At 42.6% G+C, this 25718-nt stretch overlaps 2 protein-coding genes across 4 annotated transcripts; both read right to left on the bottom strand.

Annotated features, from left to right (window-relative positions):
- Window positions 1-8694, bottom strand: LOC138197179 (protein FAM124B). Of its 2 annotated transcripts, none has more exons than XM_069147820.1 (8): window positions 8529-8694; window positions 8207-8445; window positions 7747-7778; window positions 6532-6759; window positions 5746-6141; window positions 4926-5122; window positions 3834-3987; window positions 1-2230 (listed from the first exon to the last, which is right to left on the bottom strand). In XM_069147820.1, the coding sequence occupies exons 2-8, from the start codon at window positions 8278-8280 to the stop codon at window positions 1779-1781; spliced, it is 1533 nt and encodes a 510-aa protein (XP_069003921.1). In that variant the 5' UTR covers window positions 8281-8445; window positions 8529-8694; the 3' UTR covers window positions 1-1778. The 2 variants fall into 2 exon arrangements, with proteins under 2 accessions (XP_069003921.1, XP_069003920.1); XM_069147819.1 differs by having other exon boundaries at window positions 8207-8402.
- A 1741-nt stretch (window positions 8695-10435) lies between these two features.
- cul3b (cullin 3b) lies at window positions 10436-25460 on the bottom strand. Of its 2 annotated transcripts, none has more exons than XM_069147817.1 (16): window positions 25151-25460; window positions 21927-22124; window positions 19775-19888; window positions 19382-19542; window positions 18768-18882; window positions 18368-18596; window positions 17812-17957; window positions 16999-17175; window positions 16417-16587; window positions 15974-16081; window positions 15329-15453; window positions 14907-15003; window positions 14294-14428; window positions 13893-14079; window positions 12085-12230; window positions 10436-11661 (listed from the first exon to the last, which is right to left on the bottom strand). In XM_069147817.1, the coding sequence occupies exons 1-16, from the start codon at window positions 25241-25243 to the stop codon at window positions 11530-11532; spliced, it is 2334 nt and encodes a 777-aa protein (XP_069003918.1). In that variant the 5' UTR covers window positions 25244-25460; the 3' UTR covers window positions 10436-11529. The 2 variants fall into 2 exon arrangements, with proteins under 2 accessions (XP_069003918.1, XP_069003919.1); XM_069147818.1 differs by lacking the exon at window positions 25151-25460 and adding an exon at window positions 24100-24117.
- Window positions 25461-25718: the final 258 nt, after the last annotated feature.

Here is a 25718-nt window from a genome sequence, read left to right as displayed (position 1 = left end):
TCTTGCCTTTGACGTGGCTTTTCATCTAAGGTGTTAACGTCATCCTCTCCGGGGCGAGTCTCGAACCTGGAACCTTCTGACTGGGAGGCAACAACACCAACCACAACACCGTTGATCGCTCTTCCATAACACGTTTATAAGTCTTATAAGTCAAACAAGCATGGAAAATGGTGCAGTTCAAAGCCAGCGTTGTCTTCTCCCAATCAGGAGGTTCTGGGTTCGATAGGGGGCCTTCATATTTTGGACGACATGCTATACCAAGACATTTTTCTTTACATTTTGGACGACATAACGGATAACAAAATCCTCCCAGCATACATGTATTTACTCTTATTTCATTCCACTTTTCTGGATATTTTTTTCTTCCCATAACCTGCAGGCAGAGTGATAAAGATGCATTACATTACACCTTCAGTCACATGTCAGGACTCACACAGGCAGTCATTATAATCTGATAACCAAGATGTTTTATTTATTTTTCTTTTCACACTAACCATTCATCACCGAACATTTCACACTCTGATGTCGCTCACGCGTCGGCTTCCCGACGGAGAACACTTGCCTTCTTTCAGTTTTTACAGTAAACGGTTGAACACGCCGGCGTCTTCGAGCTGCCCCGCTCACCCACAGTGTCCAGAGCAGCCACACGGGAGCGGCTCTTAACCTCAAATTACATTTAAACACGCAGACTTCACAACGCACAAGTTAATACCAGACTCAGGTTCATCTGTTAGGTTTCATTTACGTCCTTTATCACAACTAAAAAGCAGGAAAAGCTGCTGTACAAAAGATTAGTCCTATCTGAATTATTCAAGTTTGTCATTGATCGAATACTATCCCCCCCCACATAATACAATATCTATTTGTATTGAAACCTCTAGAATGATGACTGTGTAAAACAATGTGTGGTTGACTACCATCTGTTGAAGTGATCAGTCCAATCCATGTGCTTGCTGAGGTTTCACTTAAATTAATCCGTCTGCTTAAGCTGTTCATTACTGTAAAACCACAGTAAACTGATCCCTCAGCTTACTGTGGTTTTACAGTAATGAACAGCTCTCAGATCTCCGGTTCAGCATCTAGTTTGGCTGTGGTTTAAAGAAAGACTTTTATATCGTGATTTAGCCCGGCCTGATCCTCCGCATTTCCATTTCAACACACAAATACAAGAGCAACAATCAGTTTCAAGTGCATTTAAATCATTGGAAATGTAATCGAAAGCCTCCGGGCTTTCGCTCAGTGCAGACCGATGCTGTGGAGAGCAGTAAGACTCGATCAAGATTTCTAATCACGCTGAAGAGCAACATCAAAGAGTGCCTTCACGCTGCGGTCAGCCTTCCTCCGTTCGGAAAGGCAGTCGAGCAGTAAGACGTTGCGTGACCTCGCCGAGTGATGCAGCAGAAACGTGGGCTGCCGTCAGTCCCACTCAAATACTCATCTTTGTCTGCTATTCACCGAGCTACGTTTTAGCTACAACAGCTGTACAAGTCCATCGCCGGATCTGGATAGAAAAGCAATTCAGACATTCGACAATAAAACCCCGTCTTAAACCTTGTACCGCTCGCTCGGCGGGTCGTCAGACGACAGTGTTGTTCTTGTACATTTACGGGACATTTAGGGGACGGGCGGAACCGTTTCAAGAATTTAAGACACATCCGGGTGGAGGGTGTCACCTGCCGCGGCGCTTCGGTTTCCTCTCCGGAGACGTGCTCGTCCTGTCCCCCGCCTCTCCAGCGTTGCGGCGTACGCGTCAAGCTTGTGTCGTCGCGGCGAGGGTTTCAGATGAAGAACTCATCGACCGGCTCCTCGCGGGTCGCGCGCGGCGACGGCGGCGGACGTTCGCTCCGCTCCCCGGCCGGTCCCTCGGCAGCCGGAGAAGCCCCGACGGCGGCGGGTCTCTTCGCGCGGCGAGACGTCGAAACGTCCACGGAGGAGGGGGAGCGGGCGATCGTTTTGACTGCGGCGTCCGGGTGAGGCGAGACGGCGGCTCCCGTGTCCACGTTGGTCTCCGGCTCCTCCTCGTCCTCCTCCAGCAGGAGGCGGGAGAGAGAGCGGGCGATCGGGGGATGCGGAGGAGAGTCGGGGCGGTTGGAGGTGGAGAGCGGAGCCGGGCTGCTGCGCTGGGAGGAGTAGCAGGAGCTGCCGGGAGGGGTGCTGCAGCGGCTCCCCGACCCGAGGCTCTCTCCTCCGTGGGGCTTCTCGTCGGCGGGGTCGCCGCGCGCTCGGTAACCTGGCAACGAGCAGCAAGCAGCAAGCAACGGCACAAAAGGTTTAAAGCTCGAAAATGTCCTCTTCATGTAATACACTCAAATGGAAATGGCGGCTACCCCGTGTGATCTCTGTGTTTCGTCAGCTCGAGGTGACTAGAAAAGGCTCAACTTCGGGGGTTCACGACGAATGAAATTGTGTTATATTTTAATAAAAAATTAATCTCGGACTCCCTTGAACATAAGTGTCTAAAATAACATTTAAAAGTGTGCCAGACTCAAATGTACAAGATAACCATCTGTAGCTGTTGGGATGATAAGAGTTTTGGTTCCTAAAAGTGAGGTTTTCAACTAGAAACTGAATTGGAATCATTTTTAATTTGACTTATATTTTTGAAAAGCTCAACTTAAATAATTGCACAGAAAACTGAATTTAAATCACATCATTTGAAATGGAGTTTCTTAGTTTGACATTGAATTTCAATTCATTCGAGTCTGAATGTAATCTTAGGAAACGTAATTAAGTTGCTCTGAAATTAGAAATTTCCACGCCGTACTTTCACATTCAGTTCTGACAATTCAAGCTCATATCTTGAAATACAACTTCAGTTTGTGTCTCAGACATCTGGGTCTTTGAAGAATAGCAATCCAGTGCAGATTCATGCAACCATTTATAAACTTAAATTAAATTAATGACATGATTTAATGTCTTAAAAGTTCTAAAACTAAAAACCCTTTAAAGTCCTGAAAAATACAAATACAATGAAACTTTTCAGCATAATAGAATAATATGATTTACAAAAAAAAAAAAAAGCCACATTAACACACGGCATGAGGAGGAAGTTTGCCTTCAGGGCTTCACTGGGTGCTAATTGGCCAAAAAAAACAACAGAGTTCTGTGAATCTGCATTTCATTGCTATTCCTCAAAGTGTCAGACGTGCGAGACACAAACTGAAAGGAAATATTCGAGAACTGAATGTGGAAGTATTAAGGAGAGCTGAATTTTCCAGGAGGATCAAACACAGATTCAGATCAAATAACCTCAACTAATAAATTCATTTTGAAATTGTGATTCAAATGAAATATTTGAATGCAAGTTCAAGTTGAATTCAAGTCGGGCCAATGAAATTAAAATATAAATAAGTCAAATTCTGTTTGGTGGTGAAACACATTTCTGTCCAAAGTCTTCTGCCAGTTAATTAACCCTTGCTGGGGAAGCTCTCAGTCCTCTTCAATAAACTGCATGGAAAGCAGCCAAATGTTCAGTTGAACTACTTACAACTTTCCTATTGTCGTTCACCTTCCATGTCTCTGATTCATTTCGGCTCATTGTGATCGGAGTCTTGCAAAAAAAAAAAAAATTGCTTCCCACATGAAAGAGAGCATTTGATAGACCGGCGATCTGTGAGTGTTGGGGAAGTTGTCATGAATTGAAGCAAATCAGAAAAAAAAAAATAAAAAAAAATAAAAAAAACCCCCGCCATGGCCTTTGGGACACCGTTCAGAGAGCTGTAATTTCGGACACATATCTCGCTGACAGTCGAGCTCCAGGCGATGAAGCAGATCTGAGTGCAGCATCTTAAAAGCCCTGAACACCGGTTTTTTTTTCTCCCCTCAGTGCTCACCTTGCCTGTGTGACAGGGGAGACGTGAGGCTGCAGGGCGGCAGGCTGTGGCCCTGTCCCGAGCTCCTGAGCTGCATTCCTCGAGGGGACGCGCTTGGGTAGGTCGGGGGGAACGCGCAGGTCAGAGGTCGCTGGGGTTGAGTTGGGCTTTTCACCTGCGGCGCAGAGGGACAAGAGGAGCGGGATTATGATTTGACACCAAGACCGCAGAGATTTAGTTGAGTAACTTCGACAGAAGTAACATACAAGCGTCTGACGTACGGCCGTTCTGACAGCTTTGAGTTCATCCCGCGACAAACGCGGCAAACGCGTTGCCCTTTTTCATTTCGTCATCAATCTTTTCCAAGAGAAATGTTTTCCCTTTCTGTCGTTTCATCTACGGCAGAATACGTGATCTTGACTCCTGCTGACGGCCGACAGCGCTCGTGACACTGGCAGCTGTCGATCAAATCTGAGACACAAGGTCGGAAAAAGAAACGCCGTCACACCTTAAATTTCCCAACCTGACCTGCTCATTTGAAAAAGTAAATTGAATCTAAAATCCCAAAACTAACAATCAGTCCACATTAATTAAAATAAGAAATTCGGTGAAAAAGTTCAAATGCCCGGAATGATGCGTATTGGAGAGAAAAACAAAACAAAAGAACAACAGATGTTCAATCATTTCTCACCACGAAGGAGAAAACAAACATTTGTTTCTGATGATAATTGCACTCCAACTGTTCCCACTGTGAGGTTAATTACATATAATTACGTTCATAGATTTGCATAGATCTGAAAATCCCGTTTTACGACTGATGCGTGTCTTTTTTTTAGGACTTTTGGTCTCTTTGTTGTACACGCGAGTCACCGAGTGGAAATAAAACACGGCATCTTATTTCTTATGTATTGAAATGCACTTATTGCAAGTCGCTTCGGATAAAAGCGTCAGCTGAATGAAATGAAATGATGACGCGGATTAAATCTCCGAAAGTGTTGACGGCATTTTTTTTTTGGACGACGCGAGCACTCGTGACAAACCTCCCGGTCCCACTCGCGCTTTCCTCCCGATTGCACCGGAAGAGTGGCTGCAAACACACGACGCGCCGCTCACCTGGAAGAGAACCTTGTTGCCGTCCAGGTCTTCTGTCTGCCAGCGCGTACCGCTGATGGGGGTGCAGGGGTTGGGCAGCAGTGGCACCAGCTGGCCAATTTCCTCCACACAAAACTGGAGCACGGCGGAGCTGCAGGGCTCCACGCGAACCCCCGGTGACAACTGCTTTAAAGCCAGCTGGAGGCAAAGCCCTGGCTCTGGGGGGTGGGGCGGGGGGGGGGGGGGGGGGGGGGGGGGGGAGGAGAAGTGAGAGAAACAGGCCAGAATGTAACAAAGCAGAAGAAATGAGAAAATGATGATTATCCTGTCTCACTTGTCAAAGTGTTTTTTTCTCGACTTATCTTAAAGGATGGACAATTTGAGAGAAATAATAATAATAATAGACTTTATTTTGTGTAGCACCTTTCATACAAGAAATGCAGCTCAAAGTGCTTCACGGCAAGATAATTACACGCAGTGTTTCACATAAAAACAGATATATAAAGGAACATTTAAAAATATAGAAAAGAAATGAGATGAAACGCATCAAGTGCATAAAATGAAATACAAGTAGACTTGATTTCGGTCGTTCTCTTCTATTCTATTCATGATATGAAGTAGCGGAAAAAGCAGTCGTGCGTCTTGTGCACTTTTCTAGAACGTTACTTCACACGGTCTGTAATATTACCGTAACACACAAGAGATGAAATCTCCTTTTCTGCTGTGGTCTTGGTAAATTCTTCAAGGTAAAGAAAGAGCAGGTAAACAAGGAAAAATCATCGTTGGTGTTTTTCATTGCGTAGAACGCAAACACTATTAAAAATCAACCGCCAGCACTCACCGGTGTGGAGGGTGAACCAGCAGAAGCCCGTCTTCTGCTCCTCCGCCTGTCGCTGCAGCACCGTCTCATAGAGCCGCACCGCGTCCTCGTAGTTGTCGTATCCACTGTACAGAGTCACGCGGAGTATTTCCCCTCCGCAGTGCACCGGTCGAACCCCCCACACGGGCATCCCCGCGCCCAGGCTGTAGAAGTCTCTGCTGGGCAGGAGGTAGGGCCGCAGCAGGCCGGCGGAGGACGAGCCGCTGGAAGTGATGTGGACCCCTCCGGTCCGGCCGCCGCAGCTCTCAGTGTGGTGGTACTGCCAGGGCGGCCGCTGGAAGAAGTCCAGCACTTTGAGGATTCGTTCCTCTCCGTAGGCCTCGTGGAGGAAGAAGGTGATGGCCACAGAAGGGTAGCCTGAGAAGTTTTGGCAAACGGTTTATTCTCAATCGACCTTAAATAAAAAACAGATTCAGTTCTGGCAGGAACTCGGGCTTGTTTACACCAGTTTAAAGTACAACTTCGGGTTAGAGGAACTGTGGACCTGAAAGCCAAGATGAAATGATTTACATTCTGTAAGCGTGCCTCGTTTCCACATACGGAGCTTGTTATTTTGTCAAACAGGAAAAAATACACCTCTCGAGTGAGTAATGAGGTTAAACGCATGGGTACAACGAGTTGTCCCCCTCCACCCCCCCCAAAAAAAATAAAATAAAATAATAAAAAAAAATAGCCGAGATCTCTGTACATGTATAAGACAACGGATATGAAACTAAAGACCACACACTAGGAACCCAGGATGCTGACCTGCCACAGGACAGAGGCGGGCGTAACTTCTGAATGGGGCGGCTCTCTCTGATACGTGGAAGATGCGGAGGCTCGGGCAGAGCCAGCGCAGCAGGCGATCCAGCGTTTGCTGCAACAGCAGCGAGTCTCCGGGGTTGGCAAGCAGATGCAAGTTCACGAGCAGGAGCTGCTGCTGCTGCCGCCGCCGCCGCTGCTGCTGCTGCCTGACCCGCCTGGTCATGAGCTCCACTGGAGTTACACGCAAACACAGTGCAAAGTGTACAAAGATAAAGTCATAACAAAGTGACAACTGAACAACCAAACTTGACACATTCGGGATTTAGTTTCCTTGTCACAGAGAGTACGACTCAAGTTTGGGAAGCGGTTATATTTTTTTTGGGGGGGGCTTCTTGGGGAAATGTGCAGTGACATTACAACGGACGAACAGAAGAATCCCTTTTGTGTTTTAGGATGATCTCCAGCCGGCTCTGACAGACTGACAGGCAGTTTATTTTTGGTTCAGCTGTTACCCCGAGGTCCAAAACGAACACTGAGGGCTGAAAGTGTTTCACACAAGAGTCTCATGTGGCTGCACCTTCACAACACACAGCGTGGTGACCTCAGCTCGGGGGTCGGATAACGTCCAGTTTTTTACGTCGAGCCATTTTTGTGACATGATGGTAGAGTCGGGCCGGGCAATGAGGGCAAAATCAAATATCACAATACTTTTTGGCCAAATACCTCGATATCAATATTGCAACGATATTGTAAGGATGACTATTGGTTATTTCACAAAAGAGTTTTGATAACTAATCATCAGCAATGTGGCTACAACGACTAATTGGGTAAGTGTTAAATAATACAAGCAGCTAGATCAGCCTAGTAATAAAATAAAAATTAAAAAAAAACACTTTTATGTAATGCACCCTTTAAAGCCAAGAAAGGACAAAAAAAAAAATTATGCCATATCATGATATTACTATATCAAACTCTAAGACCACATCTGGTCTTATATCACGATAGGATATCGATATAAAAGCACTTGTTGAGACAATCTTCAAATAATTATGGGAACTGTTAGGCACTAACAAGGCATGATAACTTAGCTGCATCAGTTTTGACTATCTTGACTTTTTTTCTTGCAAACATTTTTACACTTGATGCATCGGTACTTTTACTTTAAATAAAGTATCCGAGTACTTCTTCCACTTCTGATTCCGTATGAGTTTAACTTACCGACAGACGACGACATCCTGCTGCAGTCGGATCTAAAACGAGACACAAATTAAGGAGCACGTGAGTTGACTTGTTTTTACGAACACGCTCGCTGGAGGAAAGACAAAAATCTGTCTCCATCTTGTGGCCGCGGGTTTGGAAAGCTGCCCCTTTATTTAGCTGCGGTCACCATGACAACACATTATCTGTTGTTAGCAGCAACAACAAGAACAACAACAAAAAAAGATTAAAACGCTCATTCATGGGAAAATACAGGAAAGTGTACAGCAGCTAAAAAAAAATATTAAAAAAAAAAGTACTAAGAAGTAAAAGCAACAGTTAAAGTTGATGAGTTGAAATGTGAACCCTTTCATTATGTTGGGCAAAATTTAACTTCCATTGTGGCTCCGGAGAAAAAAAAAAGAAAAAAAAGAAGCGCAGTTGGGGCTGGTTAGCTTTAGCCCGGAGCTAACGGACTCACTCGGCAGTTTCAGCTCCGGAGTCCTCGTTTCCATCGTCGGCTGTCTTCAGCACCGCCGCCGCCCTCCGCCACATCGTCCGGTTCACACCGTCACATCTGGTCGGGCGCTCCCGGCAGGAAGTTTGAGCTTTTGAGGTGTTTGCAGCAGTCCGGACTCGGAGTAAAAGACATCCTGCCTGATTTCTGTCCACTCAGCCTGTCTCAAGAAGAAGAAGAAGAAAAAAAGAAGAAGTGGGACGCTGACGTCACCAACAGCCACACACCGTTATGTTAAAACAGAGACTCAGTTTTGTTTTGTTTTTGTTTTTTTGTTTGTACACACCAAATAAAACCGCGGTGCCCCAGCAGAGCTGCACGCTGGACGGTGTCCGGGCCGCTTCTGAGACTTCATCCCGGGCGAAAGGGAGCAGCGGACCTCCGGTCTAAAGCCGCCTGTAATAACAGAGAGCAGATGGCATGCGTCTAACAATATGAGGAAGACAAAGGAGACAAGTCCAGACGGTGCTGGACAGATTTAAAAGTGCAGGGGACGTGTGCGCAGGAGGGGAGGCTCTAAAACCCTGCAAATTAAAGACCTTGTTAGCTAAAACCTTCTTAAGAGTATTAAACTCATGAAGAGCTGCTTTTTTTTTTGAAGCAGTCAACCCGAGTTTTGACAAGACAGTTAAATAATGTGGAGTAAAATAAAAAAAATAAAAAAAACCTTTTACAAGTGTCTAACCCAGAACAACACTTAACACACTCAACAATACCGCAATACATCCTGCTTTCATGTATGAAGTTTAAACAAGCATGAAATAAAACGTCACGTGAGGAATAATACAGGTCATGTTTAAAAACCAGTGGTGGAAGTCTGGAAGAAATATTCAGATCCTTGTAAAAGTACCAAGGAAATACTCCAGAGTCATGCAATAAAAATACTTCTCTCATAAATGTACTGAGGTATTAGCAGCAAAATTATAGTTACAGTATGAAATTAAAAGTTCTGGTTTGGTTGTCATATTGGGCTATGACGTCATTGGATTATTAACACGGAAGCATCTGCGTGCAAGCAGCGTGTTGCAAGTGGAGCTGGTTTGAACAACTTTAAAAACAAGAGACAGAAAATAAATCTGATGGGTCATCAGATGATTATGATTAAAGGAGAAGAAAAAAAAAAGGTTCTGATTCACAACTCTGACCTTTAACTTTTTTTTTTTTTAACATTTTGGATCGTTTGAACATTTATTTAAATGATATTTGAGAAGTAGAGCAGAACAATTCCTATTCACTATTTGGTGAAGCTGTTAACAACTCAGACAAGTTGGAAACTACTGGTTTAATCTTAACAACGTGTTGTGTTTTAAAGGCTTGTTATAGTATCTGTTGTGTTAAATCTGAAAAGTAACCAAAGCTGTCAGATAAATGGAGCAAATGTAGTAAAACGTGCAACACTTCCTCCTTAAATGTAGTAGAGGGATTACCGAGACAGAAATACTCAAATCCCTCAAAACTGTACTCAACTGAAGTACTTGAGTAAATGTACGTATTTTCCACCTCTTTAAAGTTCTTTTTAAACTAATTACGAGATGTTATTTTGTCCTTCTTTGTATCACTGTTATTTTTGTTTAATTGCAGTTTTGCTTCATAATGGCACTTCAACCTAAAGTCTTTGCCAATCAAGACAAACTGGACAGTTTGAACTGAATGCTCTGATGGTAATCGGACAACCTCATGGATGTATTAATGTATTATTTGATCATTGTTGTGTTACTGAACTCTTTGGGGCACCGTAATATTGGGCATTTTCAAATGTTCAGATTTTCTTTTTTAGAGGTGTCAATTCAGGTTTAAGGTCATTTTGAAGGTTTTAGTTTTTGGTAGTTGTGCCGTTTCTTTTTTCTTTTTAATCAGAGGGTAAAACACCACTCAGTATGACACAATACGATTCAACAGCAACACAAACTACATCCTGCAAAATGACCAGTGGGACCTACATCTCCCTACAACAGCACAGTAGAAATAAATAATTAAAATTTTATCATGAAGATTAAGACGAATGGAAAATAGTTGCACGTAAAGCTCACAATACTGTTGTAAACAATGTGGCTGCCAAACTCCTCTAGTGAACAGAGAATTTGACTGTGGCTAACCATTTAAATTAAGCTTCAATTATGGTTGGAGAGGCAAGTATTTCTCATGCTTGCGAGGCCTTTTCATGAAAGAAAAAAAAAAAAAAACACCCCTTCCTTGTTTTTTTTATTCTACATTTAATATGATGAAAACAAGGCCCTGTACAATCCACCTTCGCAGTGAGTACAATAATTATCTTACAATTTGTACACATTAGAACATGGTGCTAGACTGGTTCCGCCCGTTCAAAATGCAGTCAAGAATAACAAAAAAAATATATATCCTCTTTGAAGCCTGCACCACATGGAGCCTTCCATTCAAAGAGAGGAGATCTTTTTTTTTGGCCGATCAGTACAGCAGGCCTTAAGTGAAAAATGTGAGACCAAACACTATTTCTGGAGTTTTGTGTTTGTCTTATTCCCCTGATCGATCCGTTAGATAAAAGCATGCTGTGAAGCAACAGCCCTTGATCTGACTAAACACTAGTACAGACCTGGCTAAATGACTAAAAATGGCATTAAATATTTCAGCTGTGAAGTGAGGTACACTGAATTCATATCAGACATTAAAACAACCCCGAAAACCATATTTTGCAACATAAATTAAGCACTCTTCATGTTTTCTCAAGTACTCAAAATGTATTTTGCTGCTGTTGTAAACCAGGTCTGTACCAGTTAACACTTTGTCCTCTTCTTTAAATGTAAAAATCCTCCGTGAGGAAAAGGCCGAGACTGTCCGTCAACCTGTACAGCCATTATTGTGCCACGAAACACAAACATAACACATCGACATCAACATTTAAAAACAGGGGGAGTGAGTTCAAATGTTTTCATGGTCTCCATGTAGCCACGTGTTTGCTTTAACATGTCTACACTCGCTCTGGACAGCATGTAGTAATTGGCAAACAGGCTCACCCAGTTCTCTCCAAAGGCCACAAGAAACATGATTTTATACAAAACTAGATCCCCTCCGTTCACTTCTCTCTGCAGAAGAAATCTAATATTGCTAGAAAACTTCGCCACCTTTTGCATTTTTTTTTTTTTTTTTTTTTTTACACATTTTTATGGAAGAAAAAGTTAAGCTTCCCAGTGTTTCCCAGAATCAATGATGAAAGCACTTCCAAGTTCATTCAAACACATAGCAGTCCACAAAAAAAACAAGGCCCTCAGTTTTTCTCAACTGGATGCTAGCTTTCATAGAATTCACTTGTTTTATGCTACATAAGTGTACACTTTGCGGTCCTCCGGTGTTCTTGCCAAATATTCCCTCTCAATGAGTCCTTCAATGCGTTTCTTGATAACTACAGGACTAGGAAGGAATCGTGCTCGCAACTGCTGTGTGACCTGTGGAGACACGAGACACAAAACACAGTAATCAGTACAGAACGCTGCATCCTTCAATATCCTGTCATTTTTCAGAGCTTCTTCTTTCACCGTTCATTTACCGAAAAACAGCACCGTCATATATTTTGAATATTCAACTATTCGAAAATCATGTCCATTCCGTAGTTTTTAATGTTTAAGTTAGAGAAAGTCCGTTATGCAAAACTTTCATTTCAACTTTTGAAAAACAAGAGGTGAGACAAGACGTCTCCATTTGTGTGCATCACATCATTTTCCACTGAGGGGAAGAAAATGTCCTAACGTCCACCGTGAAAAAATGAGGAGGCCCAAAAAATATAGTCTAGTTTATTACAACTATCTTCTTAACCTTTTTGAAATTCTAGCTGCCATTTAAAATCACAGGAACCATTTCGGCTGACTGACCTCTGCTACTAGGACATTGTGCTGCATCTTCTTTCTGGACTTCATGATGCGAACAATAGCAGCTTCAATCTCGTGCTTCCTGTCGTCGTCCACTTTCTGTCGCGTCTCCTTCCTCTCTGGATCCGACTCCCCCTGTTTGGCAGCCACTAGGAGATGCACGGCAAAGGCAAATAAATGGCAGAGACAAGTAGTGTGATTAAAGTACATGCTTTTCCCCCAAATAATTGATTTAAAGTAGCAGACTCGAATATCTCCATTGTATTCTCTTTGGTCGCCCCCGGTGGTGATAAACAGTAGTTGCAGCATGTCTGACATGAGTCAGGTGGCAGTTGAACAGTGGACCTATTACACCTCTGCTAAATACAGGAAGAGTATACCATAACATGATATCAAAAATACTGTAATATTTACTTTAAATAGTAATTATCTCCAACTTTTCCTGACCTTTAACCCTTTGAACCCCAGCCTACTTTCAGGATAATTTCACTGACTTCACTTGGAAGCTCACATCTTGGTCATAGTAGGGGCTAACCATTCCTAATATGTCCTGTTATTTTCAGGACAGTATGGCCTATCCAGATCTTTCATCATTTAATTTGACAATAGTTCGAGATTTTTTTTCATATTAGCCTTTATAATCAAGGAAAAAAGAAAAGTCATGAAATTGTTATGTTTTTACATGTATCTCACCATAAAGTATTGCAAGTAGAGATATCTTTTTATAGTTGTGTAGAGGAGTTTGTCTAGAATCTGGCAATATCTAAGCCATGTTTCTGGGACACTGTATGACTCAGCAATTACACAAAAAAATACGTGTTCAGTACCTGAAGGAAATCTAATTTCATGAACAACTTTTTGGTTTTTTTTTTTTTTCATACAGAGCAGGATGTAATATTAGCCCTATGTTTGAGACAGTAGAGGTGAGCTTGTCGTACAGAGAAACGGCAGGTATCATCAGAAGGGTAAGTTCTGATGTTTATTTTGATGTACAGCACGTTGTGAAGTGATCGGGACTTTGGTAATTATTCAATTAAGATTAGCGGGAGGGGAGAAGGACGGTGTGTCACAACGACGCAACTTCAACTTAAACCCTCTCTGCAACGGTATTTCTGGAAAGCGCTTCGTGCAATTTCATAGGGTACGCATGGCATCTACCTGTGATGAATACTCGCTGTGAAATTCAACCGAGAGGAAGTTGTGGGGAATTTGGACGCAATTTGTGTCCATTTGGGTTCTAAGGCTTAAAACGAGCAGCGTAGAGGATTTACTGGCATTTAGTGGCGAGTTTGCAGATTTACTGGAATAAACAGTAGACGCCTCTGTCGAGTTTCTGATTGAAAATGTTTTAACTTGAGTAAAAATCTAGTCCAAGTTGTATCTTGTTTAGCGTAGACACACGAGTAGGTAGGTTAAGGTCCTGAAACAAAATACGCAAGACAAACTGTAACTATAATCCAGGTGCAGCTTGTTATCACAGAAAACAGTGAACAAGCGCACAAAAGACAGAGCGAAAATCTACTCCAGCACCCAAAGTGAGACAAAAGAAAAAGCACTTTTTTCCTCATAACTAAATGCAGCTTTGATTGAGAGTTAATATCTGACCACCACCTCTGATAGAAAGTGCCTCAATCACACAGCCAACTGATAAAGACTGAAGTTCATTGACTGATTCATCAGACGTTTATATTTTGAAACAATAAAACTCTCTTCCTCACAAGGGTTTTGTGTATCATTATCTCCAGATAGCACCACAAATATAACATTAGGTTTTCCTTCATTCATCATATAAACTTGATGATTTTGTGTACCTGTCTGGATTTTGACACGGTGCAGTTTGGAGGTAAACTGGTCATTAACTGTAAACACGTGGCCATTTTCGATCTCCTTGGACTTGGGTTCCTTGGTGAGAACTCTCTGAGTGGGTTTCCCACAGGCCAGAGACTGCAGTGCTCGCACCAGCTCCCGCTCTGGGATGTCCGTCTCCTGCTGGATCTCCTAAGAGATCAAGTTTGGGGTCATGATAAAACAATAACCAAGACATTACAGAGGCCACAGTCTGAAACTTGTCTTTGAATAACATTTCCCTGCTGTAAGTGTCCACTTAAACCAACACACGTTGTGTTTCTTGCTCTGGCTGACTGTTTTTGTGACGTGGGGCATCAGAACACACGATCAGATTGCGTGGACTGTGGGGAATTACGTTGCGTACCTCAAAGGTGGATTTATCTCTGTTGTTGAAAAGCATGAGGATGGTCATCTGGAAGGTGGACACCTGCAGGATGTGCTTTCTGGTGTTGGAGCCTGTCACCTGGGCCCCTCCCACTACAACCTCTGATCCATCCTCCTGTTGATGAGTTTGGATGAAAGATCAGAATCTGAAAGTGTGACTCAAAATCCTCTTTTACAAAATGAATATGCTGTTGTTACTCAAAGTCCACAAAACAGTAGGCTTCCTCTTTGCTCGAATGATGTGCATTTTCACGAGAAAATAATCCCAACTGAAATTGAGAAATAATATTCTTCACATTTAGTTGGATCTATTATTATTATTATTATTATTATTATTATGATTGTGTTATGTCTACGTTAAAAGGTGTTTCAGCGTTTGCAAAACGTTTCTTATAGAAAATCAGAGTAGCAAAACAAAGCCTCAAAACTGATACCTGGTCACCTTGTTATTTTTCAATGTACAATCCTGTTACACTTGAACTATAAATGCTCCAGTTTGTCATCGTAAAACAGAAAAATGAACCGCTTCAAGGCATCAAAGGCATCCACTAGGTTGAAAAGTGCTGAAACTCCCCTTCAAAGGTTTCACACACCTTTTTGAGGGGGCCGTAGAAGGTGGCATTTAGATCTGCAGAACCCATATGGTGCTGCAGGGTGAGTTGTCTCCCGCTGTGCTTACCAAGGTAAAACCTGCAAACCAGAAGTTATACCAGATTAACCTCCGAAAACAGTCAACGCACCACAACTAATCTAACTTGGGTGTTGGTCATTTCTACAACAGACCGCAGCGTGACTTTGTCACTTTCTAGAAATAAAGGTGAGCTTATATCTTCAGGAAATAGAGTTGTTACTCTGTTCAGCTTACACTTGTAACAAAACATAAAGAGTGGCTTAGTTACACTCCTCCTTTTGGATCACACAGAGACAACATTGACAAAACAAAGTGCAGACATAAAACCATTCGCACATGTAAGCAATAAACTCATTTTGTGATTAAAGTGTCCAGATGACAAACCTTCTAAACACTTCAAATGCATGTCGTGGTGAAGGGGGGATATTGCACTTGGGTGTTGCTGATTGCGTTGGCCAGTATCCTGTTGTCAGGACTCTCACAGTGAGATCCACTCCTCCGAGTGACACCTAAAGTTCGAAAAAACACGAGATGTTCGGTCAGGCTTCCGTCTACGCTGATGCAAATACATCCTGTAGCTTAGTGCTATTGTGGACAAGTTGTTATCAGTGTAACCTGAAGGTAAATGACACAAAAAAAAGACACATCTTAGACCGTTTATCCGAAACGGACAAATATGTTGCATCCACACAAAAATACAAATAATTATTCAGATTTATGTTTTGTACTCACTTAATGAATGTAACCAACATGCGCTTAATATGAATGACACTTGCTTGAACCAACTATAATGGCAACCAAATAAGAGTTACAGACACTCTGGTGTCAAAAAGCTCTGTGAAAGCACAGCGCAAGCCAGAAGCTAGCACCAAGTACATCCAGGACACGGATAGTTAGGCGCGTAATTGTCTTGATGTAACTGAGCAGCGCAGCAATGTTCAGTCAGTCAAGCAGCCATGTACTGTTTAGAGGTAGCAAATCAGCTCATTGTTTTGACAGAATGGTTTGAGACATGTGGCGCATCCTCACCCCAGTCGTCTGTAGATGTTGTCTAAACTCGTCCATGGTGGTGTTGGAGATGCTCATGTCCCGGAACATGCCCTCCAGTTTAGAGGTGAACTGACAGCCACACTCAGTCTGAGCAAAGAAAGACCAGAAGAAGGATTTCATTGACTAATCCAAAGCCATTTAGGGTAAATCATAACTCATATGGTGCTCAACAAACAGTGGCAGGTGGATACAGTAAGCAGACTTCTCTCCTAACCTTTTAATTCACCAAGACATTGATTAAAGATCAACTTGAGCACAGGCGGTGTCTCCACAAATAAATGACTTCTTTTACAGCTGATTCAGAGAAAACTTCATAGTGATGTGATTTGCATAAAATCACTAAAGCTTGACTACAAGGCTGAAGAAGTTTCTTCCTCCAGACTCCAGAGAGTGTAACTTGATGAGCGCAAACGCCCACTCACCTTTAGCTTAGAGATCATGTTCTTTTCAGAGTCATCAGAGACGCTCTTGTTGGTGAGCAGCCTGCGAGCCAGGTGCTGCTTGTAGTACCTCTCAAACACGTCCTTCTCCTGCATGAAGCGGAAGAGCACCATGGCCTTGTCCAGTATGGACTCGACCTCCTGCTCTGTCAGCTGGACGAAATAAACAAGACACAGGGTCAAGATATACCCATCATAGTCAGGGATAGACTTCGCGACTTACTCTCACCAGAATTTTTGATATGCAACACAACCTACTGAATTGAATTACACATGAAAAATTATTACAAATATTTCCTAATTTGATGCAGTAATAACAAATACAAAAGATGGAGCTATGCCAAATTTAAGTAAAACCTAGAAGAAAACAGAAACCCACACCTTTAACAAATCTGGAATTCTTCAACTCTCAACATGAGATAATGACATATGTTTAGATGACATGTAATCCATGAAACCAAAAGGGTTTTAGACGGCAGTGTAGTAATCCATTATTAATAAGGAGGTCAGTAACATCTGTCTGTGTGTTTTAAAATGACAGAGTAGGTCCATTAGAGGGCTCACCCCTTTTACTCCCTTCTTCAGTTTATCATCAATGAAGAGTGAGAGGTATTCAGGCGAGCGCGAGTTGAGGTTGAGGAAGTACTCAAAATCGCCAGCAATAGTTTGTTTGAAGAGTCGGTCATTGTTGAAGGACTCCTGCAGGAAACGGTCGAAACGGGTCTTCAGGTCGAGCAAACCCTGCAGCAAGGGGGCAGGGAGACGAGATCGAAGAGGAATGATACAGCAGCTGTTCGCATTAGCGGTAGCTTAACACAGTAATTACAGCAGTTACAGCAGAGGAAAGCTGACCTCATCAGAAAAATGTCAGGGTGCAAAGGAGAGCTGATCTGATCAAAAAAACATGGAGGCTGCTGTCTGTTAGATGAGAGTAAGAACCTATGAACAGAACTCACCAAGATTATTTCAGACAAGAAATTCAGTACTAAAAGCTGAGCTTCAAAGCTTCGTCTCGAGTCGCTTCGTCTCCTCACATGTTAACGAGTAAAGTGCAATGACTCGGTGAGGTTGATGGCAGAGACCATAATGGTTTGTGGCCATAAACATGGAGCGCTTATACTCTGCTGGGAGGTTATGAAAATGCCTTGTGGTCCTCACGCAATGGTGTGCTGAAGTGTACTGAGCCTGATTACTCCAAACAAGGTTTCATGTTGGGACCGGTGCATGTATCTCTCTTAGCCACCTACAACAACATCATCTGAGCAGTGTATTATCTTACTGAGGAAAATTCATTGAAAACTTCAAATAAAGTTTGTGCAGATTGACAAAAAAAAAAGACCAATAACTGCGGCGTGTCCTGATTAACCATCGTCGTACCTGGATATAGTCTACAGGGTTTTTTCCTTCTCCCTCCTCTGACACGAGAGCCTTGCCTTGCTCCCGCAGGTATGAGCTCATGCACTCACACATGGTCTTCAGCCCATTGGGAACCCTGCTGAACAGCTTGTACATGCATGCCAAATCTGTGAAGGGACATGCATGAACACACATATCAGAAATCCATTTCTACCAACCACAAAAGGACTGAGGATGTTCTGAAGAGTAGGCGTATTTGCACAGAGTGAACTGAAATATTTTCTGGCACTGCATTCCCAGTTTCACTGAAATCAAATCAACCTTGAATTGCTCAGGTACGATTGTTTGTGACATGAACAAGGGGAACACAGCGAGATTGTATCACTGATCCAATAACAACACATCCTGCAAGTGACAAATACATTGTTTATTCAAGAGTGTTGGTGTTTCCATTTCTCTGTTATATGAAGAATGTTCTGAGCTTTCACTGTGACGTGTGGATTTCTTTTCTAACAAATAATGACCGACTACAAACACTGACGACATCAAGTGTGAGTGAATAAGACCGAACACTTACCGTCTGTTTTGCCGTTTTTGAGCATGTGGACCAGGCCTGAGTTCTCCATCTCTACGATGGTCTTCATGTGTTTGGAGATGAGCTCGCGTTCCACCACCTTGACGATGGGCTCCTCTGTGGATTTATCCAGGCAGTGCATTACCCGCTCAATCTCCTCATTAATCCTGGCCTCTACCTTCTTTATGTACACACTGGCACTGTTTTCTGCAAGGAACTTTTGGCTCTCCATCTAAACGAAAACAAGAAACAAAGACGTTTTGAGAATCACCAGTATTTAAACCGTTTTATCCATTTCACTATTTTCGTTATATAGTTCCCCCAGGAAGGGAAGACGTTGCCAAAGCAGCAACAAATACAGATAAACAATGAGCAATCAGTGGAATTAAAATCTGTCCCGAACCTGGAAAAATTCTGCGGACATTTCTAAGAAGGGTGCTTCAAAGTCTTCTTCATAAACAGATCTCCCCTCAAGGCCGAGGATCATTAACATCTGGCAGGCGTTTCTAATGGCTCCCCTGGAGGAGAAGAGAAGCAGACCGCATGTTAAAAGCACAGCGAGTAATGCAAAAGAAAATCTTTTTTCTTTTTCAGAAAAAAAACAAAAACAAGAACAAATAAAAAAAAATATCTTAGGTGGGCGCTTATTTCAAACTTATTATAGCTGCCAACTAACTTATTATTATTCATTCGTTGAAAAACTCCACAGTGCATGAGTCTTGGAAAAAATCAATGGTTTTAAAATGTCAGAGGCGTTAAAAAAAAAAATCCAAGTGGGTGTAAATGCAGAAAATGTATTTGACAGCTCTTTTATTCCTCATATCAAAAGCAATTCGCTCTGTCCACCTCTGTTCGATGATTTTATATTATATACGTCTTTAAAATACTTAAGATGTGACTTTCATTTTCTTTCCAATTTTTCAGACTGAAACTAAAAAAAAAACAACACAAAAAAACCCCCAGATCATTTATAAAAAGGTAACCATGCAGTAAATCGTGTCTTTGACTTCTGGCTACCTGTCCACCACCTCGCCCTTCCTCTCGCGTGCGATCATGTCCAGCAGGGTCTGGCGGAGGTGGTCTCTGATGCAGCCATAGCGGACCACCTGATCCCTAAAGATGATCAGACCCAGGTTGTAGACATTCTCTACATTGTTCTGCTGTACGTACACCCGGTCCTGTGGCACAAATTCACAGAAAGAGGATTATTGTCTGGGACAACATGCATTTTCAAAGTTACTGCCGGTGTTGTTCCCGCGCTTAAATGTGTTTGTGTCATAATTTTAAAAGAAGAAAAATGCATAAAGTGAAACTCCTCGGCTCTTTGTGTGCTGCATGATTACGCGGCCTGACAGTTCGGTTTCAGTGTTACTTCCCGACCTTTGTCTTCAGTTTCTGGAAGTCACTCACCATATACATCAGGATGTCTCTGATCATCACCATTGCTGTCTGGTGGTCGTTCCAGGCCTGATTTAGGGTTTGTAGGAAGTTATTGTTTAGAGAGTTGAGGACATCTTCTCGTACCTTTGGGCGAGAGAGTAACACATATTCATGAGGACATTCTGCAGTTTTTCTGCAGAGAAAAATGCTTCTGAATCCAGCTGGCACCCATCCTTGTGATTTCTTGTTCGTGCAGGCTTTTATTTTAACTTACTTTGCTGTATTCATGAGACCTCCTCTCTACTAGTCAGGCATACAACAGCTTGATAATAATCACACTGCAGTGTGACTCAGCACTGTAAACCAAACGTCTCTGTAGAATAGGATTCTTAAGGGCACACCGACCTCCCCTTTCTTCTCCTCCTGGGCAGAGATAATGAATAATCGCCTCTGCTCTTAATGTTACATGAGATCAACCTTCAATCTGAGGCTTATGAGGCTACTATTACGGCTTGGTGCTAATAAAAGGAAGCCGTTACTCCATCATATTAAACAATGCGTATATTACAGATCAAAATATTAAACTAACAAAAGGCTATTTTGAAAGATGCGATACAACACTGTCAAGAATTAAGGTGTGATTTAATCGGTTGGTTTCTGATGAGACATTACAGAGTCACGGTCACAGCCATGGTTTTGGAGTCACAGAGGCAACACCAGAAAAACTCCATTAATCTTAAAAAAACTGAAATGTTTGTTGAAAAAAAAAAAAGAAAAAAAAGTTTGGCTGTGTTTGAGCTGACATGCAGGGTTACCAACAGATTGTTAGCTCTTCTTCAGCCCTTGTCTAGATTACAGCGTGTCACTGTTCAAAGACATTTCACATATCCAAGTCCTTCTGTTAATCAATTTTAATGGCAGCAATTGTTAGGCCAAACATTATCTATCAAACCACACTGTGATGTGGACGGACTGCTGCATTAAAATAACCTTACAGTCCATCTGCAGTTTTGTTGAACTGAGAATAACGTGTGGATTTTCAAGACGCATCCGAACCATTACAACTGTCTTTCTTTCAAACTGATACTTGGCTCATTATTAGATAATAAAAACCCACTCAGGTGTCAGATCTCTCTTCTTTGATCTACAAAGTTGTTGACATTCCCTGACTGCTAATTTACAGAGCCTGCCAAGTTCTGAATGTGCATTTAATTAAGCTGTAAAACCATCTGGCTGGTATTCAACTGCAGCCTCCTTAAATATTGCTCACTGGGTATCTGCACAGCAGCACTCACTAAACATATCATGGACAAACTTAATTTATTCCTAATTACATGCTTTCGAAAACAACTGACAGCTTGGCATTCATTGAGTGCTTTTGTAATTTATTAGCAGGTATTTTGACTAATTTTGGCATGCCCTCCTTTTGTGCTTTTTTTTTCCCAAGGCTGCTTAGAACAATCCAATTCATCAACATTTGCCATTTCAGCTAGTTAATTTAAATGGGTTTCTCCAGGTAAAAAACATCAAGCTAAATTTCTAATTTGAGAAAATTGTCCTCAGTCAAGGCGATATTAAAAAAACAAAAACAAAAAAAAACACTTTCTCGCCAGCCACAGGAATGAAGAACTGGTCAAAAGAAGGTACGAGTGAAGGATTTTACAAATCAGCCACTATAAAAGACCTGAGTAGTAACCTGTGAAATAGAATTCTTCCTTTTTCCAACTTAATTGTACGCTCACTCACCCTCACGAGGCTGCTCCCAAATGGAAACAGCTTCTACTTTGGTACGTTTGTTTTGAATAGAATAAAAAAACAAGCAGTACGATGAATTTTCGTATAAAGCCGATGCCAGATGCTGTTTGGCAACAAACAGACTAAGCAGTTAGCTTAAAATTCAATCTGTAGGTCTGATTAAATTTAGATTTTCCTACCATTGTCCGAGATCAGGTCTCTTGTTGGCACAACAGATCAAAAATAGTTTCAGTGTTATTGTGTGTAGACTTGGGCCTAGATGTTCGTACAACTCCATTCAATGTTAAAGTAAGTTTGTACTCGTATGCGTGACACACTTGAATGAGCGAAGTCAAATACACGAGTAAATGTTTCATTCGATCTGTCATCACTTGACTTTCAGCCTCACTCTGCAACTGTGTTCGCCTCGGATCTGTGTGGCTCTTACTTTGTTGATAAGGTGTTCAGTAACGACTTCCCGCAGGCCCGTGTACAGCTTCTCTCCATGTTTGTGGAGCACCATGGTGTAGGCGTTACGGTAAAGTTCCTCAAAGCTCAGGCCGCTGTTGTTCTTCCTCTGAATCTCCTGGATGGCATTCTTCAGGAGGTCCCAGATATTGTTGACGTACTTCTCATCCATCGTCATCTGCAAAAGGTAGCCAGCAATCAGTTGAATAGGATGATCATCCCATATGATTATTAGTGTCAACGCTTATTAAAAACCCTAACACCCAAATAAAGTGTCCCGATACAAACAGACTCTCACCACTGTGCACTTTTGTGCTCCGATTCTTTCTGCACTGGTCATGTGGGTGCAGAATAGTTGATTATTTACTTTGCAATGAGCCAGTCAGAAGGTAGTTTTATAACTAAGGTGCCAGTTTTTTCAGCCAAATCAACAAGATCCCACATTTTTGCTGTCTGTTCAAACATCTGTGAACGTATTTTACGAGAACATATGCCAGCGAGGGGAATTCTTAATTGATCATTTCTCCCCTGCTGTGAACCTTAAAACCTCCACCAACCATATGCTTTAAAAGTACAGAAGTTATGGATGTTGTTAGAGTCTGCTGATCACAGGACATGACGGAGGGGAGAAAGAAAGCTGCGTCTGGAAGAATTATTTACGGCAAAAGACCTGACATACATCAAAAAGGACCTCACATGACAGCTACGTTAACAGCTCCAAGGAGCTCTGTTATCGCGTCAGCTTATTTTCACTCCAGCTGTGTTCAACACAAACCCCCAAAGTGCAATATAATCACTATGGCTTCCTGAGGGGATACACCTATTTAATGCTTCTTTTTTTTTTTTTCTCCCCTACTGTGTTTTGTGTATCAACAGTTTCTCTGCAAATCCTGAGCTGATATCTCTGGTATGTTGGTAAAGTACCTTTGGTGAGGTTGGCGCATTTAGATTAGGTTGAATCCTGTCTTCCTCTCGCTGTCTCTCTCGACATCTTACTTCAAACCCAATTAACCCAATAAATGATTGGTACAGTGGTTAGACGGTCTATCTCCTAAAGGGCAAAGGCGTGACATTCAATTTCTGCCATCTCTCTCCGAAATGGGCTTGAGGGGGAATAATCTGTGTCTGAACAACCCCCTAAGTCGCTCCAGAGAGAGGCACCAGCTCTATTAGGAAAATGTGAACTCTATATCTATATACTGTCGTTATACATACGAATCTATTAGTATTAAATATGTAAGGGATAGTTTACACGCGCATACTAGTGCGTGGGCTACTACAAATGTGACTAAACTGACAAAAACTGTTGAATCCTTTGTGGTTATTCATGCACACTGACAAGGGTAACTATTTCTTTTGCAAGCTTTAAAATTACATTTTGCTAAGCTTTCCCTGATGAATAATAAAATCAGGTGAAATGATTTGTAAGTTATCAGCCACTATAGACTGGGCATGCCACAAATATTACATAATCTCCTGATTGGAATTACTTTGCATAATCATTACCGTGGTTTCCCCTCCTATGTATAAACACAGCTGCATGAAACTAACAGAAATGTCATATTTTCCCGATAACTTCCGCTGCGTTTTCTACCCTTTGGAGGTTTGACTGACACTCTTTCAATGACATCATCACATTGTGCACCGCTCATCTGCTACGGTTTAATGGCATCTAAGTGGACAGTAAGTGCCGCCTTAGTAGATTGTTTATTTCGGATATTGCTACCTGTCATTGATTTCTTCGTATATTTCAGTAACAAACTTTCTACAGTTCAGTTATTCATATCATAGCTGCCCTGTTAACTTTTGGTTTTCAAAAAGGCAAACGGAAGTATAATTCTTGTTCATATTTTCCAGCGTTTACTACCAATAAATAGCTCGTCCTTCTCGCGAGGCATACGAAACTACGATCAGGCTTTTACTAAACTAGTGGCATAAAATCAACTAGAAACATACAATCAAATCATGAATCATAATTAGTCGGCTGACAAATAATCGTCAACTAAAATGTCCTGATCGTGACAGCTCAACTACAGACGAGAGTGAAAAATGTGTGGAGCTCGTGCAGCACACTACTACGCAACGGTGCAACATTGCAACTACAAATCAATAATCCAGCCTATAATTAAAAGCTTTAAACCTAAGCGGCTCACTTCAGCATGTCTGTGGTCTTCACAACAGTCAAAGACATGTTGGGGAAGAGAGGGGGGGAGAGAGAGAAACTTAATTCATGCCACCCTCGGTGTGTTAACTGTGAACTCCTCAGCAGACAAGCCCAAACACATGCGTGTCAAGATGCTGTCAGGAGGATTGGGCCACGTTCAACAGGCTCACGAAGGTCCAGGTCCTCACTGAATTAACAGGAGAAAGCTGTGGTGCTCGCTGTCACTATGACACAGCTAGAAACTCAAGAGCCAGAGATGAGTTTCCAACCCATCGGCTACCTGCATAACACCCTCTTGTCAGCCGCAGCCAGGCTGCTGTTTTATGCAGAATAAAAAAAATAAATATAAAAAAAAAAGGTCAGTTCATAGATGAGGAGTTTTAATGATTTGGGGATTAAAAAATAAAAAAGAAGAGTGGACGAGGAGAGGAATCATAATTCCACCTCTGAAACGACAACAGATAAACAACCACCACCAGGTTAGCTGCTCGGTCTTTCGTTAGCCCCGTTTCGAGCTGCTGTAACGCGGCTGTCTGCTCCCCGCACGCAGCTGGAAGTCCAGCCGGCAATTTATGTGCGTACGAGTCGGCCTCATCTTGAGTTCAGACACAAAAGACGCCGTGCGTGTATTAAAGAAAGCCACAAAGCGGTCAAAACAACAAGTGTCAAGTCGAGAGAGAGGTGGTGGTGGTGGTGGTGGAGGAGGTGGAGGTGGGTGCTAAGAGCTAACATTAGCCGCGTCGACCCATCCGAGCTGCTCGCTGACGGTCTGGGAAGTTAAAAGCAGGTAAAACGTTAATAAAATGTATAACTTGAGTTCGTATTATAACGGAGTCTCCCTCCGACCGACGACGGGGGGCGACCGGACGTTTGACGGCTGCACTTGGTGCGCGGATAGCCAAGTCATATCTGCTCAGCTGGGTTAGCCTGCTAGTAGCACTTAGCTCCCCCTCTCCCCTCCCCTCCCCTCCCCTCCAGACCACGGCGGTCACGTCGCCGCCCGCCGGGCAGACAGAGCACCTTCTCCGGCGTGCACTCACAGGAAAGGCCCGTATCCTCATTTTGGTGTCCTTCTTGGTGCCGCCTTTGCTGAGATTGGACATGGTTGCCTCGTCCGCGGGCTCTGTGTTCATATGAAAGTGTTCTCCGGTGTGGGGGGGTGGGGGGGGGGAGAGGAGGACGAGAGGAGGAGGAGGAGGGGAGGGAGGGTGACTACTGGTTGACGGAGCAGCCGACGAGATTCCTCTCGACCTCGGAGCTCCTCGTCCCTGCCAGCACCGCAAGTTTATTGTTGACAGCCGAGCGCCGGATCCGATAGTTCTTCATACAGCAATGGCGGACTACCTGCAGCTCTCGATGCGCAGAAGATCACGCGCTTCCAACTCACGCGAGAAATCAATAATTGGAAAAAAAAAAAAAAAAAAAAAAAAAATTCCTCAACTTTTACGCTCCCTTGTACCTCACGATCATTTAAAGGTGCGGAGCAGAGTTTGGATATTACAGGGTTTTTTTTTTTTTAAATTTATTTAAATTGATTTGTATTGCATGTAATTTGCTGGTGGAGGAAAGAAGTAGACAAGAAGTACCGATTCTTCTCTTTCTTTACCA

The sequence above is a fragment of the Embiotoca jacksoni genome, unplaced genomic scaffold (assembly GCF_022577435.1).
Source record: "Embiotoca jacksoni isolate LCO1_2020_lvr unplaced genomic scaffold, fEmbJac1.0.p SCAF_14, whole genome shotgun sequence".
Classification (NCBI taxonomy): domain Eukaryota; kingdom Metazoa; phylum Chordata; class Actinopteri; family Embiotocidae; genus Embiotoca; species Embiotoca jacksoni.
The sequence above is the reverse complement of the archived record's forward strand: the minus strand, read 5'-3'. Positions and strand labels throughout refer to the sequence as shown.